At 40.9% G+C, this 15,598-nt stretch overlaps 1 protein-coding gene and 1 long non-coding RNA gene across 9 annotated transcripts in view; one reads left to right on the top strand and one right to left on the bottom strand.

Moving 5' to 3' along the window:
• LOC5516909 (myosin heavy chain, striated muscle) overlaps window positions 1-15,598 on the top strand; it is a 25,583-nt gene extending 9,985 nt beyond the window's left edge. Inside the window, exons 18-37 of one of the 8 annotated variants that reach the window (XR_004297298.2) lie at window positions 86-208; window positions 539-771; window positions 1,188-1,278; window positions 3,060-3,116; window positions 4,193-4,279; window positions 5,670-5,836; window positions 6,691-6,769; window positions 6,890-6,949; window positions 7,348-7,730; window positions 7,954-8,224; window positions 8,634-8,828; window positions 9,158-9,282; window positions 9,798-9,990; window positions 10,329-10,829; window positions 10,986-11,186; window positions 11,439-11,600; window positions 13,177-13,246; window positions 13,466-13,485; window positions 14,063-14,100; window positions 15,207-15,598. Coding sequence is in view for 6 of the 8 variants with exons in the window: in XM_001636908.3 (XP_001636958.3) it covers window positions 86-208; window positions 539-771; window positions 1,188-1,278; window positions 3,060-3,116; window positions 4,193-4,279; window positions 5,670-5,836; window positions 6,691-6,769; window positions 6,890-6,949; window positions 7,348-7,730; window positions 7,954-8,224; window positions 8,634-8,828; window positions 9,158-9,282; window positions 9,798-9,990; window positions 10,329-10,829; window positions 10,986-11,186; window positions 11,439-11,669 (2,997 nt within the window). In the remaining 2 variants the exon portion in view is untranslated. Of the gene's footprint in view, window positions 1-85; window positions 209-538; window positions 772-1,187; window positions 1,279-3,059; window positions 3,117-4,192; window positions 4,280-5,669; window positions 5,837-6,690; window positions 6,770-6,889; window positions 6,950-7,347; window positions 7,731-7,953; window positions 8,225-8,633; window positions 8,829-9,157; window positions 9,283-9,797; window positions 9,991-10,328; window positions 10,830-10,985; window positions 11,187-11,438; window positions 12,098-13,176; window positions 13,251-13,465; window positions 13,486-14,062; window positions 14,101-15,206 lie in introns of those variants that run through there. The other 7 variants (XR_004297299.2, XM_032386905.2, XM_032386906.2 and 4 more) reach the window with 7 other exon arrangements.
• Window positions 782-1,904, bottom strand: LOC116620925. Its single transcript, XR_004297301.2, has 2 exons — window positions 1,704-1,904; window positions 782-1,318 (listed from the first exon to the last, which is right to left on the bottom strand). It is a non-coding gene; the product is annotated as an uncharacterized LOC116620925 (long non-coding RNA).

Raw genomic sequence — 15,598 nt, 5'->3', positions numbered from 1 at the left:
ATGCGAATCCATAGCTATTGCTTTCTTCAGCGTTATCTTGAGTAACAGATAATGTATCTGACATATTGAATTTTATTCATTATAGGTGGAAGAAGAGGGCAAGCAAAAGGACAAGAACATCGAGCAACTCAACGAGGAATTACAACAACAAGACGAAGCCATCGCAAAATTACAAAAAGCCAAGAAGCAAGTCGAAGACGAGCGAACGGTAATTGCCAATCGCAAGTTAAAAGGGGCTCAATGTATAGTGGTCTGATTCTTTTTTTCTTTCTTGCTTTTTGTGTCTCTAATCAATGCCCAAGTTTACTTTTTGCTAAAAAAAAACGCCCGTTTACATGAATGGTAAGGGAATACGTGCACTACTGAAAAATGTTTTACGCCAATAAAATAAAATAATAATAATAAAAAAATGGTTCTTTTTAATAACGTAGAACGCTTTTGAAGATAATGTGGGAACTATCAAGTTCAAATGGATTTAGTTCAGGGACGTTCTTATTGTTATTGGTTATTCAGCGTTAATCGCACTGCCCTTTTACAGGAACTCGAGGATCACCTTCAAGAGGAACAGAACAAAGTCAGTCACCTCACTAAGACCAAGCTAAAGCTTGAGAGCACTCTTGACGAAGTTAACCTCAACTTGGAGAGGGAAAAGAAGGTTCGCGGAGAGGTCGAGAAAGTCAAGAGGAAACTTGAAGGTGACCTCAAGATGACTCAACAGACCCTCGAAGAAACACAGGCCGAGAAGGCTCGCACAGAGGATGAAGTCAGAAAGTATGTGCAATTTTCTGGGAGTCTTTTTTATTCTTGGTAGATTCCCTTTATCTTCCCCTGGCAAGCTTTTGTTTCCTTTAGGTCAGTTTGCGCTCCTGGTAATGATTGCAAACCTTTTAAATAGATACATCAAAGAGGCCTAAACTATGTGTGCCCCAATTGGCGACTGTGGCGTGACCAAATGTTACATAATGTTATCAATCTTGTTTCTTGCCGTTATTTTTAGTTGGGACGTTCCTTAGTAATCCTTTTGACCACACTCCTGGGGGAAAGGTTAAAAAAGCCAGTAATACCTCAAATTATATATTATATATAGCAACAATTTAAGCCAGGATATAACAGTGTCACGCAAGTCTGAGTCGATAATGTAACATTACATTTAACTAAATGAATCGCAACACTTTCTTCTCCATCAGGCGAGACGCTAACATCGTTGAGCTGAGCGGGAAACTTGAGGACAGCAACAACCTTGTGGAATCACTCAGGAAGAGGATCCGTGAGCTCGAGGTACGTAAAGCATCATGGGTAGAGCTTGGGCCAGGGCATACTAATAATGAGATAAGGAAACGACAAAAACCGCGGCTATAAAAGAAATTTAGATAACGTTTAGCGCTCATTTCACATTGGAACAATGTAAGACATTTGCTCGTCCAAAAGGAAACATGAAAAATAAACCCTAAGGTGGTTGAATCAAATCAACGAAACTGTTTTTGATACGCCACATGTTTTCTACGAACTGGCTTGGAAATACTAAATTCTAGGAAGAATTCTAGTTCTAGGAAATCGATTTCCCTTCTGCGGCCGTCAACCTTGTTTGCGGCGTCGTTACTAAATATACAGAAAGCATCTCGATTACATACTGCTAACTCCATAAATTAACTTAAGGCAGAAATAGTGTTATAGAGTCAAACTAGACGTGTTTGATTCTGTACCTGGGTGTTGCTTGTTAATTAAGAATTTTACAAGGCGATTGGCCAGTTCTTTGTCCCTGTGTATCTTCAAAGCAACCGAGTTATATTTAGAGCAACTCGCTAGACTCAAGCGCATGTTATCATCGCTGGTTATGCTCAAAATTGTTTCATCTGTAACTGCAACCTAAAACCCAAGTATTTATCAACTGCGTGGTGCAAAGACATCTCAATCCACGGTCATCGGTGCATGTAATTTGTTATGCCTCTGGCAGATTCACTCATCATGCAGGCTTTAACAGTCCTATTAGCACGCACATTAGAGCTACGGAATACTTTTTCTAATGAAATTTACTCATAGCGTCGGAAAACATGTTTGGAACGTGTTGGATTACTGGAAAAAAAATCTTTAGAAAACGTCACTATTTTGTTATTTATTGGACTTTGAAATTGCATCTTTGAAGCGTTGAAAACCTGCCTATTTGAGATCTCAATGTCAAATCAGCAGCAAAGCTTTAGCATCATCGTGTGGTCGGAAGTATTTTCAAAATCAATTCTTCATGGCAATCTTTCACTTTAATTTCCTAGGAATTTTATCAGAAGAAACGATCTATACTGTTCTTCCATTCTGTCACTCGAGAGCGGAAAAAGTTGAAATCCATGGGCCCATGGGAAAGTGTTTAAATGTTTGAGAGTGCACTTGTCCCAAACAAACAACTGAGGTGCCGTGTCGCATACCTCTAGACAAGCGCTATTCGCCGGGAGCCTTTGGGTCATTGCTACTCACTAAGCACGGGTATACCGCCAGCCAGGGAACGTACAAACGGCCATCAACCTATAGCTCCTTAAACTCGCGCGCTACAATGACTGAAGGAATGACAAAAGGCGATTGGATGGTAATTGATCATTAGTGCAGTTCTCAGAACGACACGAGTGTGTTATGAGGTCTTTAGTGCCATTAATCTCGGCGAGTAAGGGCCTCAAGCGGATTGCTCGGTTACAAGTGTGTGAGCTACTCTTACAAGACGCGCCGTTTCCATTTAGTATCGAGACTTAATTGCACAGGGCCGGGTCGCTCTTTTTATAGACGAAAGGCTGTGCCTTGATAGACGAATGTTAGCCTATTAACCGTTTTACCAGATGGTCACAAACATGAGCATAAAGGAAGGCAACCGCTCACGGAATGATGGCTGGTAGATCCGCCATTTCGCCATGTTCCGAGTCTTCCAATTGTTTTACCATATTAAGTTAGGTAGTTTTAAGCTAGAGGAAATCTCTGGTATTTATCAACACGGGTTACATCTGGCATGTGATCTTTGCGGAGCCCTTAAGGTTTCGCAGGACTCGATTCTTACTGAAAATTTCTACTTCTGTTTGCAGGCGCGTGTGGAAGAACTTGAAGAAGAGCTCGAAGCTGAACGCAACGCTCGCTCCAAGGTAACCTCACTACACCAAGCGTGTCTTAAACACTAATATTTATTTCTCAGTGGATTTAAAGCTTGTTTCTCGACGGTACAACCAGTTAAGCTACTCCGCTATGTTCTCTTTGGGGTCACAGTACTCAAGGTAGTGACAGATGTCTGAATTCATTTCTAAAGAGCCCACTCTCTTATCCCGAACTAGAAAACTGCCTTCAGCATAACTTAAACTTTTACTCAGCCAAAGCTTTCTTGAAATCTCGAATGCCATAAACAGGCTTTTGCGATAATTATTGGGGTTTTAACGGTCTTAAGCTCATACTGCGATACTAGACAATATGCCACCCAAACCCGCAGTTATGAAATTTTACGCCTGTTCTATTACTCTTGAGTGGCTATTTGCCGTCGTTGATAGGCAGCTCATGCAATCGGAAGGGAGTCGCCTGTGATGTTCTGTGCGATTGCATAGCATCCTTTGAATGGCGCACTGTTATCGTGTCAAGTCGACATAATTCGGATACCTCTTCATATTGCTTGGGTGCTGATCTGTCAAGCGACCATTCGCGTTTCCCTTGACGTCGCGCCACGGGTCACGCAAAAAATGTAACGCCATATAAATGTCAAATTTTATTTCTTATATCTTTAAAATCTCTAGGCTTTTCCAAACACAATTTTAAGGCATTCGTATGGCTTTTTTGAAGTGTTTTTAAAGTCCGTAAATCAGTGTTAGAATGTTAATTCTTTGTTTAGGTGTTTATTCAAGGTATCAAATAAATTTCCATGTTGTGTGCTTTAAGGATTTGAATTCCAATCGTTTGTTTAAAGAAGCTCTGGAATGTGGTAGATTTTAGTATCGAAGCATCCTTTTTGGTGAAATGTTTCTTAGTGAAATCATGTTTCAAATAAAACAATTTCGATTTCGAAGCTTTTAAATGCTTTGAATTTTAAATGCAATGTTATCTGTTTTGTATTTTTAACTGATTCCATGTGCTTAAGTATTTTGGTTTCATTCTTTTAAGGGGGGGTCTATTCTGATAATTCATCCCTGGAAATCCAGAAACACCCATGACTGCTTGTCTCTCTTTCTTTGTTTAGTCCGAACGAGCAAGGCAAGAACTCGAACATGAACTCGATGATCTCAACGAACGTCTCGATGAGCAAGGTGGTGCCACGCAGGCTCAGGTAAGCGGTATCTCCCCTTGTGCATTCCTCCTCTACCCTTAACCACTCCCTCGTGGAATTTACCCGAGCATTCTCGAACATTCGGCGCAAGCTCATCGCTCGTTCAACTCAGGAATGCGCGTCTTTCCTCGAGTCGGAGTCGTCCCATTAAGCATTGCGGTCGCTGCTTGAGTGCGCTGTGTTGTAGTTCTTCTGTTCAGTGGGGTATTTCTCGGAGAGTGTGTGATCAGACAAAATGGACGAAAGGCCGTATGATCCAGCATTTGAGCGAGTGGTAAGCAAAGTGATAAGATAACCAGAGCTATGCTTGTTTTATAGCTTATGCTCAGAGTATGAAGTAATTTCACGCCACTCAGGACCCTACCGAAGCACTGTCGGTAGTGGAGATCTGTCGCTTGTTGCAGCTTAGGGATACAATGTCAGTTCACTTTGGATAAATTACGCAAACAAGCTCTCGTATTAGATTGACCCGCTAGATGTTGAAGCTCAATGTCGGGAATATTAACCAAATTCTGGCATCGAAGCGACGTCGGTCTAGGCGTGGGATTACAGAGCCTTTTAGTTGTCTCTGACATGACTCACATCCCAGAGGGTGCTAAATTAGCAACGATCTCTTATGCCAAAGGCTAATATTTTAATAAAAACTTTTTGACACGAATTTAAAGCTAAGTTTAGATTTTATAAAATGTAATGTTAAATCAGGATGATTTCAAATTTCGAATTTGTTTAGTACTGTTGCGTGTGATTGTGGTGTTAACGTATCAGTGATTCATTACTGGCGTATAAGTGAGTTTCTACCAAGACAGCCGAAGCAGACAGACTTGTCATGTTACTATGCTCGCAATGTTGAACTTATTTCATTCATTGATGCTTTACCGACAAGAACACCTCGTTTGACACCGTGACGTGACCGTATGAAAACAGCTTCCATCGGATTACCTTGATGCTTTATAACACACTCATCAATCAATTGATCACTTTCGTCATCAAGGTCTATCAGCGAACGATACAAGAAAACAATTAGTACTTAAGCAAGCTGAGGACCGCCGAGTTTTAATAGGATTTGAAACGTCTATCGTTTCTTTGAAATATTTCTTATCTTGTGAACTGTTGTAGCGTAACCTCGGATTGACCTCCGGTTTATTGTCAATGAACGCGAATCACTATTTGTACTGTACATACGCAAAGCGTATGTAACGAAATACAGCGAGTGTGACAAAGTTTGACTCGTATTGCCCTTTACTGTTTTGATAATCGAAATACCAGCTATTTCCGCAGCATATTGAGAAAAAGATTCCTCCTTTTAGCTGCATCCACCATCCAAATTGTCATGAAAGAAGTTGCCTGTTTCTTAATGTGCCGTCTAAAATTCTTTTTGCGCTTCTACTAGATGGAACTCAACAAGAAGAGGGAAAGCGACATCATCAAGCTGCGAAAAGACTTGGAGGAGCAGGCCCTCGCACACGAGCAAGCCGTCAACAGTATGCGCAGCAAACAGAACCAACAGATGCAGGAGATGCAAGAAGAACTCGACCAAGTCAAGAAAACAAAGGCTAAGTAAGTAATCAATTGTTCCGTGCAATTATTGTCCGACTGAGATAACATAAAGGATCATTATTGTATTTTTATTAAAACATATAATCAATTTACAATTTTCTCGATTGATAGCATAATTAGGCTTTAGGTGTCGATTTTGATCCTGAAATAGCTACCGGATTATATAGATACACAAAACTATTACACTCTAGTGGGCTATTACCTATAGCAATACCAAGACATTCATCAATTTACTAGAGAGCACGAAAAACGGAAAACAAGACTACGATATTTACCTCCATTTGTTGACCATTTGAACAATAAGTGATAAGAAAAAAGTTGATAAGAAAAAAGCTAGTTATCACAAATAAAATACTCACAAGCATCACTGTCAACCATCTGCTAACATATTTCCTGGTCACGCAACGCGTACTAGTGTTTTCTGACCGAGTCACGCAACCTTATAGACAGGCGCGTATGTACGTTTCGCGCGTCGTCAAACTAAAGCCCTATCTATACTAACAACTTTTAGTTGACAACTATATTTGTTGGCATCTACACTAGCAATTTTTCATGAGTGACAAACCTGCTAGCTTTTGAGCAACTATAGTTGCCACACAAAAATTGGCAACTTTGCTCCATCTACACTAGCAAATAAAAATTGTCTCATAAAAATTGTCAGCTAAAAATTGTTAGTGTAGATGGGGCTTAACTTTTTACGCGCTTTTATCTTCGTGTGTTTCACCTCTTTGTCTTAAGTAGCGAAATTTTATAATTTCGTGCTAAAAAGTTCCACAATAGTGTGGCCTACAGAGCAAGACACAAACGCAGTTTTTTTTTCTTTCTCATTACGAATGTTTGTCATTGCCTCATAGGCTCGAGAAGGAGAAAGCACAGCTCACTAACGAGGGTGATGATCTCGCTGTCACTGTGGAAACTCTGCAGAAACAAAAGGTGAAAGTCAAATATGCATTTGTCTTATGTTCGCGAGCCTTTGAACGTTTTTCCGTAAAAAAAAAAAACAGTGTCCTTTTGTTTTATACTAACCAGACTACGTCTGTATTGCGTTTGTAGCAAGCCTCTGAGAAGAACAACCGCGCCATCAGTGATCAGCTCGCTGAATCCAAGGCTCAGGTATAACTCTAGGCTAATCTATTGATTGGCATAATGAGAAAAAAGGCCGGTCAGCAAACCAAAATACCCGAGCTAGTAACAGTACTACTGTATAAGTGTGCATGTGATCATATTCTATGCATCTAACAAAAGCAAGAGCTTATGCAGTACTTAAAATATGAAGGGTATATTTTGTATGGTATAACTAGAAACTGCAGACAATCTGTAGAAAATTTGTGTAGACAAACTATAATTCAACACCAGACTGGATTTCTACGCCTCTGTGAAACGAAGTTGCGGCGAAGTTTCGGAGCATTCGTAGCTTTTGTGTTGATTCATAGCTTGAATACTTTTGTACCCTTGTAATTTCTAGCGGTGTTAACCCCCCTGAATTATTTTATTTTATTTTATTCCAAAAGAACGAAGAACTGAGGAAGAACATCCAGGAGCTGCAAGCGATCCGAAGTCGAATCGAGGCCGAGAATGCCGACGTCAACCGCCAACTCGAGGAGCAGGAAAATAAGGGTGGTCAACTTGGCAAGGCGAAGAAGAACCTGGAACAACAGCTCGAGGAATTAAAGAAACAGCTCGACGACGAGATGCGCGCCAAGGCTGAGGCCCAAGCAAGACTTAAGAACCTCGAGGCCGACTTCGACGCCATGCAAGAGAACTTCGATGAGGCTGAAGATGGTAAGGCGGATCTGCAAAAGCAGCTCTCCCGTGCAAACACCGAGGCTCAGAGCTGGAAGAACAAATACGAACAGGACGCCCTGGCCAAGGTCGAGGAGCTTGAGGATGCCAAGTATGTAGACCTTAGAGTTGCTCTGTATCCTTAACGCCCCCTTTCCTTAATCTAGTGTTACCTTCAAAGCCAAGTGACGCCAAGTTAAAGGAACTTCCCTCCCCTCACAAAGAAAGGATCTTTATTCTTCAGCATTTCATTCCAGCATTACAGCTTAAAGAAGGGATAATTGGCTTCCCGTTTGTTTCTTAGCTTCCAAAGCAAACCTATTTTATCCACTTAGGCGCAAGCTTGCTGCCAAGCTCCAAGAGATGGAAGAGGCTCTTAACACCGCACAGACAAAGGCTGCAAGCGCTGAAAAGACCAGGAGCCGTCTTAACTCTGAGCTTGAGGATGCCCTCATCGACCTGGAGAAGGCGCAAACCAACAACGCGAACCTAGAGAAGAAGCAGAAGAAGATCGACATCCAGATCAACGAATGGCGCGTCAAGCTTGAAGAAGTCCAGGCTGATCTTGACAACTCCCAAAAGGAGGCCAGGAACTACTCCACTGAGGTATGGGGGTAGCCGACATGACGGAAAAACCTGGAAAACGCGCAATTCCAGATAGAGAGAGGCCGAAGTGCACATAAACAGATTTTGGCTTTTTAAGATAATTTTTCCTTGATCATCCAACGGAAGCCAACGGAAAATTCTCCTTGAACATCTGCTCTAGCCTTTACAATTCCATTTTCACTTGACCAGTCAAGTTAATTCTAGCCTTTGGATAGAACCTTCTAAACACGACCAAGTCAAGTAAATTATTATCACCAATGTCAGGATTTACCCTCTAAACAAAACAACCAAAACCCAAAATATATTCCTTAACAGCTTGACCAACCAAGGTCAGTTGTACGCTACTTTTAATCAAATATTCTTGTTCAGTAACTTTACTACCTAACCAACGTTTTTGGTGTGTTCTTAGATGTACAAGATCAAGGCCGCCTTCGATGAGCAGAGCGAGCAAGTCGAAGCCCTGAAGCGCGAGAACAAGAGCCTTGCATCCGAGGTCAACGATCTTGCCGACCAGCTTGGTGAGGGAGGCAAGAGCGTCGTGGAGCTCGAGAAGCTGAGGAAGAGACTCGAGATGGAGAAGGAGGAGCTCCAGACCGCTCTCGAGGTGAGTGACACCTGCCAATCTCGCACATACCTATATTAAACGAGAAAAACTTACTTGATCCAACTTGCCTGACACATTTTATGCAAAGGACATCTCTATAGTGAGATAAATCCGCTTTAATCACGGTGAATTGCCATCAACTATCAATTCAACATCTTTTCCATAGAGTATCAAATAATAAAGGAGAAGTTGAATTTTTATAAATAATAATAATTTTTGTATATTTAAAAACAAAACAGCATTGCCACGCAAGACAGATATACGGACTTCAAGGAAAACCAAAATGTGACAACTGAGCACTGAACACTTTGTGTGTTTTGTGGTTGTAGGAGGCTGAGGGTGCCCTTGAGGGCGAGGAAGGCAAGGTCCTCAAGATCCAACTCGAGATGACTCAGCTGAAACAGGAATTCGAGCGCAAACTGGCTGACCGTGATGAGGAGATCGACACCCTCAGGTAAAGCGGACATCCTGAAACCATTATTTTGTCATCTGTGATAGCTATGCCTTATCATATGAAGTTCTAAGAAGACTCTTTTTCAGTTAGACGTTTTTTATATAAAACACTTATGCTACGAGGCTACATTTTTGTGAAAACTATGTGTGGACGAATTGACTGTATTTTTGTGGACGAGTTGACTCTACTTGTAAACGAGTTGACTCAATTTGTGGTCGAGTTGGTTGTGGACGACACGGTTTGTTGACGAAGTGACTGTAAACCGGGTAAAACGAGCAACATAGAACAATAATATTAATTGACAACGAGCCTGCTTGCATTAATATATTTTTACCCAATAAATTCTTCAACGAAATAAGAGTGTTGGACTTTGAATCCCTCTTACAACAGGAATTGTGACAGTACTGGCGACAAGGAGCACAGGACAGAAATGATCAAAGTGGCCTGATAGAAAGTCATGTAAGACCTGAGAAATTTTCTGTGTCTTGATTGATCGGAACTCTTACCATTTCCAGGAAGAACCACCAACGCCAGCTCGACGCTCTCCAGGCTTCTCTTGACAGCGAGGTGAAGTCCAAGAACGAGCATGCTCGCCTCAGGAAGAAATTCGAGACGGACTGCAACGAGATGGAAATCAACCTTGAAAACTCCATGAAGGCCAACCAGGAACTCCAGAAGACTACCAAGAAACTGCAACAGCAAGTCAAGGTGGGGAAGGAGATAAGATAATCACGTTTGATCAATGGAGATGTCGAAAAAAATGAGATAAAATGTTGGAAAAGGCAGCACGAATAATGTTAATTTAGATTTCTGAGAAAAGCGAAGGATGATTACTGGAGTACGTATAAAACGATTTATCGGTTTACGGCTGTCTTGAAGGTGATGTTTCTTTTTGGCGTTGACGCCATAAAGAAACAAGAAGTAATGAATGAAAATGATTTGAATCTAGATGACTCTATAGAATGTCGAAACAAAGATATTAGACGCTTAAAGAATTATATTTTTAGTACTCCAAGAGGATAAGTGTTATGCTTTTTGTTCCAAAGGACCTGCAACTGATGGTTGAAGAGGAACAGCGAGGCCGTGACGACGCTCGTGAATCTGCCGCCCGCGCCGAGCGTCGCTCTGCTGAGCTGGCCGCCGAGCTGGAAGACCTCAGAAACCAACTGGAGCAGGCCGACCGCGCCCGCCGCACCGCTGACCAGGAACGCGCCGACGCCGTGGACCGTCTTGCCGAGGTGTCCAACCAGGTCAACAACCTTCAACAGGGCAAGAGGAAGCTGGAAGGCCAGGTCAACACGATGCAGGAGGAACTCGACGATGCAGAGAACGAGGCTAAGGCCGCTGATGAGCGCTCGAAGAAGGCAGCTGCTGAATTCGCACGCGCACAGGCTGAGCTAGTTAGCGCCCAGGACCACGCTACCGCTGCTGACCGCGCGAGGATGAGTGCTGAGCGCATCCAGAAGGACCTTGAGATGAAGCTTGAGGAGCTGGAGGCTGCTGGAGGCAAGGCCCTCAAGGTTCAGATCAAGAAGCTGGAGCAGCGGGTAAGAACTTACACCTTTATGACAAGGGAACCTTGCTAAAGCGGACATGAGAATCGCTGTTACGCGCTGATCTAAAATTTAATCTTCCGCACTGTTTCAATAGCAGTCACGTAATAACAGTAAGAAGATTTACTATACCAATCTTTCAACCAACAGGTGAAGGAACTCGAGCGCGAATTGGACAACGAGGCCAAACGCAGCGCCGAGTCCCAGAAACTTGCCAAGAAAAACGAGCGCCGAATGAAGGAGATCCAATTCCAGGCTGACGAGGACCAGAAGAACCTCGCTCGTGCTCAGGAGAACTCCGACAGAATGAACAACAAGCTGAAGAAGATGCGCACAGCTGTGGAGGAGGCGGTAAGCACAGGGAGTCAAAACATTTGGGCTATGTTAGCCGCGAATCTTTTTCTTCCTTGAAAAGTACTAAAGCATCTATACCATCTCTTGTTCGGGGGATTTAACTCTTTATTGAATTTGGTATGGTGAATGATTGATGAGTCTTTATTTTGGGGTTATTATGCCGGGCTTTTTTCACACAATTTGTCTCCAAATATTGAATGAAACAATAACCGATACAAAGTCTTAGCTCATCCCCTTTTTCTTTTCTAGGAAGCGTTGGCCGCTGCGAACCTGGCCCGCTTCAGAAAGGCTCAGACTGAGCTTGAAGAGGCCGAGGAGCGGGTCGAGCAACTGGAGAGCTCTCTTCAGAAGGCCCGCGGACGTGCCCGCACCAGCGGAGTTATGAGTGGAGGACGTGCGGCATCTCGCGAGGTGCCTAGAACATTCTTATCCACACGAAAAACTTCTGATAGATATTCCAGTACACCGAATCTCTTCTAACTTTTAATCTCTTCTAACATTTAATTTACTTATTATTCATTCCGTTTTTTAATCGTACCGTTCATGCCTTATCTTCTACATCTCGTGCAAAATATAAAATAGTGGACCAGATCACTTCTGGTTTCGTCGGGCGCTTCTAAAAGATTTTCCCGCGCATTTTCTAAACGTCTAGATGATAACCAAGCTTGGAGTATAGAACTCCAAATTTAATAATATTCTTATGATATCCTATCTTTTTATTATAATATAATATTCTAGGTAATGCATTTTAAGGTGTCTTTTTTAAACGACAACAAAAGTTTTTAAATTGCTTCTTGTGTATACTAATAATGAAACCTCACAGGGGTAGTACGATGATCCGTCGATGCAAATTGTACATAGTAGTAAAGATGAAATAAAGATATTCGCCTTCATGGGCAATAGCTTAACTAATAATCTCCTGTAAATAAATGAAAACTCCCTTGTCGTTTTGTGTTCGAAAACAATACATTGAATGATTAACTAGGCTATGTTTACATTCAAAACAAATATTTGCAAACTCCTCGTTGAAAACTAAAACTATTTTTATTATTACATCGTCAAGAAAATTTAGTTATAAACTTAGCTTGGATATTTTGACATGTTGGAATTTTGTTCAAAAAGTATTGGAATTTATTTTAATAGACACTTAAGCTCAAGCGAAAAGTTTAATTGACACGTCTTTTTGGTTGCTTAGCTTTTTGTAAACCTTCTATGTCAGCCGTAGGGTATTGTACCCCGAAATTCTTTTGAAAATGTCTAATATGAAATGTAAACAGTATGGCAAGCAAGCTTCAGTTACCGCGTTTTCAGGGAAGATGTTCGCGTCAAAATTTGCATCGACTGATGATTGGATGCGTACACTCTTTTTGTTTTCATGTCAAAATTTTCATATCATCGAGACATTCCATCTCAAAGGTATTTTAAGTGAATCTTTTGTTGGGCTTTAATCCTCGTTTAGTGATTACATCTAAGTACATGTTAATCTATTCTAATAACGCTCAGTATTAATGTATCTGTCTTAATCTATAAAATAATGTCTAGATGTCAATCATATGATGTGAATATGAATACATTTCGAGTGTTTTATCACTGCATGCGCCAAATGGGTTAGCTTCAATGATACCGGCTGTACGCAATGCAATGTACTCAATCTCAAGGTGTCTCTCACTAATCCATAAAATATAAACGTTTGTACGCGAGAGCACATTTGAAGGAATCAAGAATATGTATATTTTTTTCTATCAGTCAAAATTTTGCTAAAACCTTTAAAAAATCGTTAAAGTTAAAGCTTTCTTGAGGCTCTAAATGGCAATTTCTATGTTATTCTTGCACAAGTAGAGCATTGTGATGCATAGTTCGATTTTCAGGCTATAAAAAGGAGATTTCTTTAAAAGGTTTCGTAACTAAGTAATAGAGCCTTATTTGCATGCCATGAATTCCTCTAAATGCTGCTCTATTTCACTCATATGTCAATCATCCGTCACAGCCGTCATCATCAAGCAGTATGAGGTCCCGCTCTAGACACCAACACGATGAAGATTAAGGGCCGTAATCTTGTAGGTATCGGAAAGACACCATGCATTATATCCCTCAGACGTGCGACGTACATTCGATTCCAAGGTTCCTTCGCCAACGAAATTCGCGTCAAATTTAGCTAGCTTTTCTTATTCAGTTCTTATGCAATTATCATTCTTCGGTAATGGAGTGTTTAAAAAAAATTGATAAGGCTGGATTTTAATTCTTGTGATCTTTAATTGCATGTGATGTTATAATAGAAATCCAAGAGCAAATAAACGTAAGTCTTAGTATAATTGCATGTTTGGAAAATGTACCCTATTTCTTTTACACACGCGACGGTAACCTAAATATAATAACACAACCAATACACTCCAGAACCACACTAATTTTAAATGCAATTTAAATGCAACAACTTTTAATTTAAAGGCATGGTACGATTTTAATACCTATTATCTAACGCCGATTCTCAATTGTCTTGACTCAATATCAGTCAAACAGTGCTACTTATTCCAATCATCTTAAGTTTGTTTTGACTGGCTTGCACGGCCATTGCTGTACTACTTTTAGTTTTTTTTTTCATTTTGCCTGCCTGTTCTGTTCTTCTTCATGTGGGAGGAGCTATGTACATTGTGCATGCGCAGTGTGACGCGTGACGTCATTTGTTTGTGAGCACGACTCGGAGTTTGCACGTTTCCATGACTACCCTTTCTTTTAGTCTGTTGTCAAATAATAATTCTATTAACTCTAATCTATAAGTAAACTTAACCCTCGAGTCAAATTTTCACCGCCTTTCATACCTAAAGGAGATACTGTAAAGTAAAATCTTTCTTTCTAATTCTCTATCTTTCCTTCAGCCCTCGCAGTAGTGTGCCTTCCCGGCATGCCTTTTCTGGTGAGTTATTTACGCATGCGTAACGCGCAGGCGTACAGGAGAAGGTTCTGTCATGGCATCTCATCGCTCGATTTCCAAACGTCTCATAACGTCCCTACTTATGTAACCATGGAGATTGTCACGTAGTGCGTGACTGGTAGCATCTCATCGCTCAATTTCCAGACGTGTCATAACGTCTCTACTTATGTAACCATGGAGATTGTCACGTAGTGCGTGACTGGTAGCATCTCATCGCTCGATTTCCAAACGTCTCATAACGTCCCTACTTATGTAACCATGGTGATTGTCACGTAGTGCGTGACTGGTAGCATCTCATCACTCGATTTCCAAACGTCTCTTAAATCTTTACTTATGTAACCATAAAGACTACACATCATTCCGTCTTACAGTTCTTAATCAAGCTCCTGAAATTAGTTGAATGCGGGTGTTGTGCCTATTTAATGCCTCCCTAAATTAATTTTATTATTCCTTTTAGTATTATTTGGGAAAGGAAGTCTTCTATTTTTCAATGGTTTACCACTTTCTCTTGACTAGTTGAGCTCCTGCCTATTTCAAAATTCCTTGATTAATTTTTTTCTTTTAGAATTCTTCCGTACAGAGTACGATACTTCTGATTGTTGTAGCTAAATGACAATAGAAAGGGAAAAAATGAGCACGGTATTTTGTCCAAGGCCACTCATTTCTTTCGCTCGTTTTAATATGGTTTGTATCAATGGTGATTCTGAGAGCTCAGAAGAATATCTGTCTTGTGTTTTACTTGAACACTTTTCACCGCTCGTTGTAACATCTCCGTTGTAATAAGGTTTGTGTCGATGGAGGTTTTTAGAGGTCAGAAGATTATCTGTCTTTAAACACTTTTCACCGCTCGGAGATTGTGTCGATGGTGGTACTCAGGGAATTGCCTTGTCCCAAAGCAAAGTCTTTATCCAAACTGTTCGTTGGTTGTTGTTACAGTGATTGTATCATTGGTGAATGCGTCGATGCAAGGTTAAAGCCCCCCTCCACCCTTGTAGTTGATTGTCCCTCGCTGGATCCAAAATAACGTTACCAACTAGGTGGTTATTCAAAGGTTATTCGTAACATAGTCTTTTTTCCTTTTTTCCCAGACGTCATATCGCTCAAGCAGCCACCGAAGTGCTTCCTCAACCTCATTAGATGACGAATAATCTACCCAAGAATTTAATAATTTTGATGTTATAGACATAGCCATTTTCGACGATAACCTGGTCCGCGGTATATCCTATGTAGCACGAGTACAACCCACATAAATATATCTGTCCAAGTAAAAACAACAATTGGTGGAATCCCACGTGAAAGTGTCAAGGATTTGGCTATTTTTGCCATTTCTCTTTTCAAAGGTAAACATAGTATTTTTTGTAATTGTCGAGAAGGAGAATTAAGAAACCGAGATTTGATATCGCTTAGAAGCTAGCCATTTATTTTGAATCAGTTGTGTCAGGAGAAGTGCACAGTTAGTTAATTAAAAAGTTTAAGATCA

This window comes from Nematostella vectensis, chromosome 12, assembly GCF_932526225.1.
Source record: "Nematostella vectensis chromosome 12, jaNemVect1.1, whole genome shotgun sequence".
Lineage (NCBI taxonomy): Eukaryota > Metazoa > Cnidaria > Anthozoa > Actiniaria > Edwardsiidae > Nematostella > Nematostella vectensis.
The sequence above is the reverse complement of the archived record's forward strand: the minus strand, read 5'-3'. Positions and strand labels throughout refer to the sequence as shown.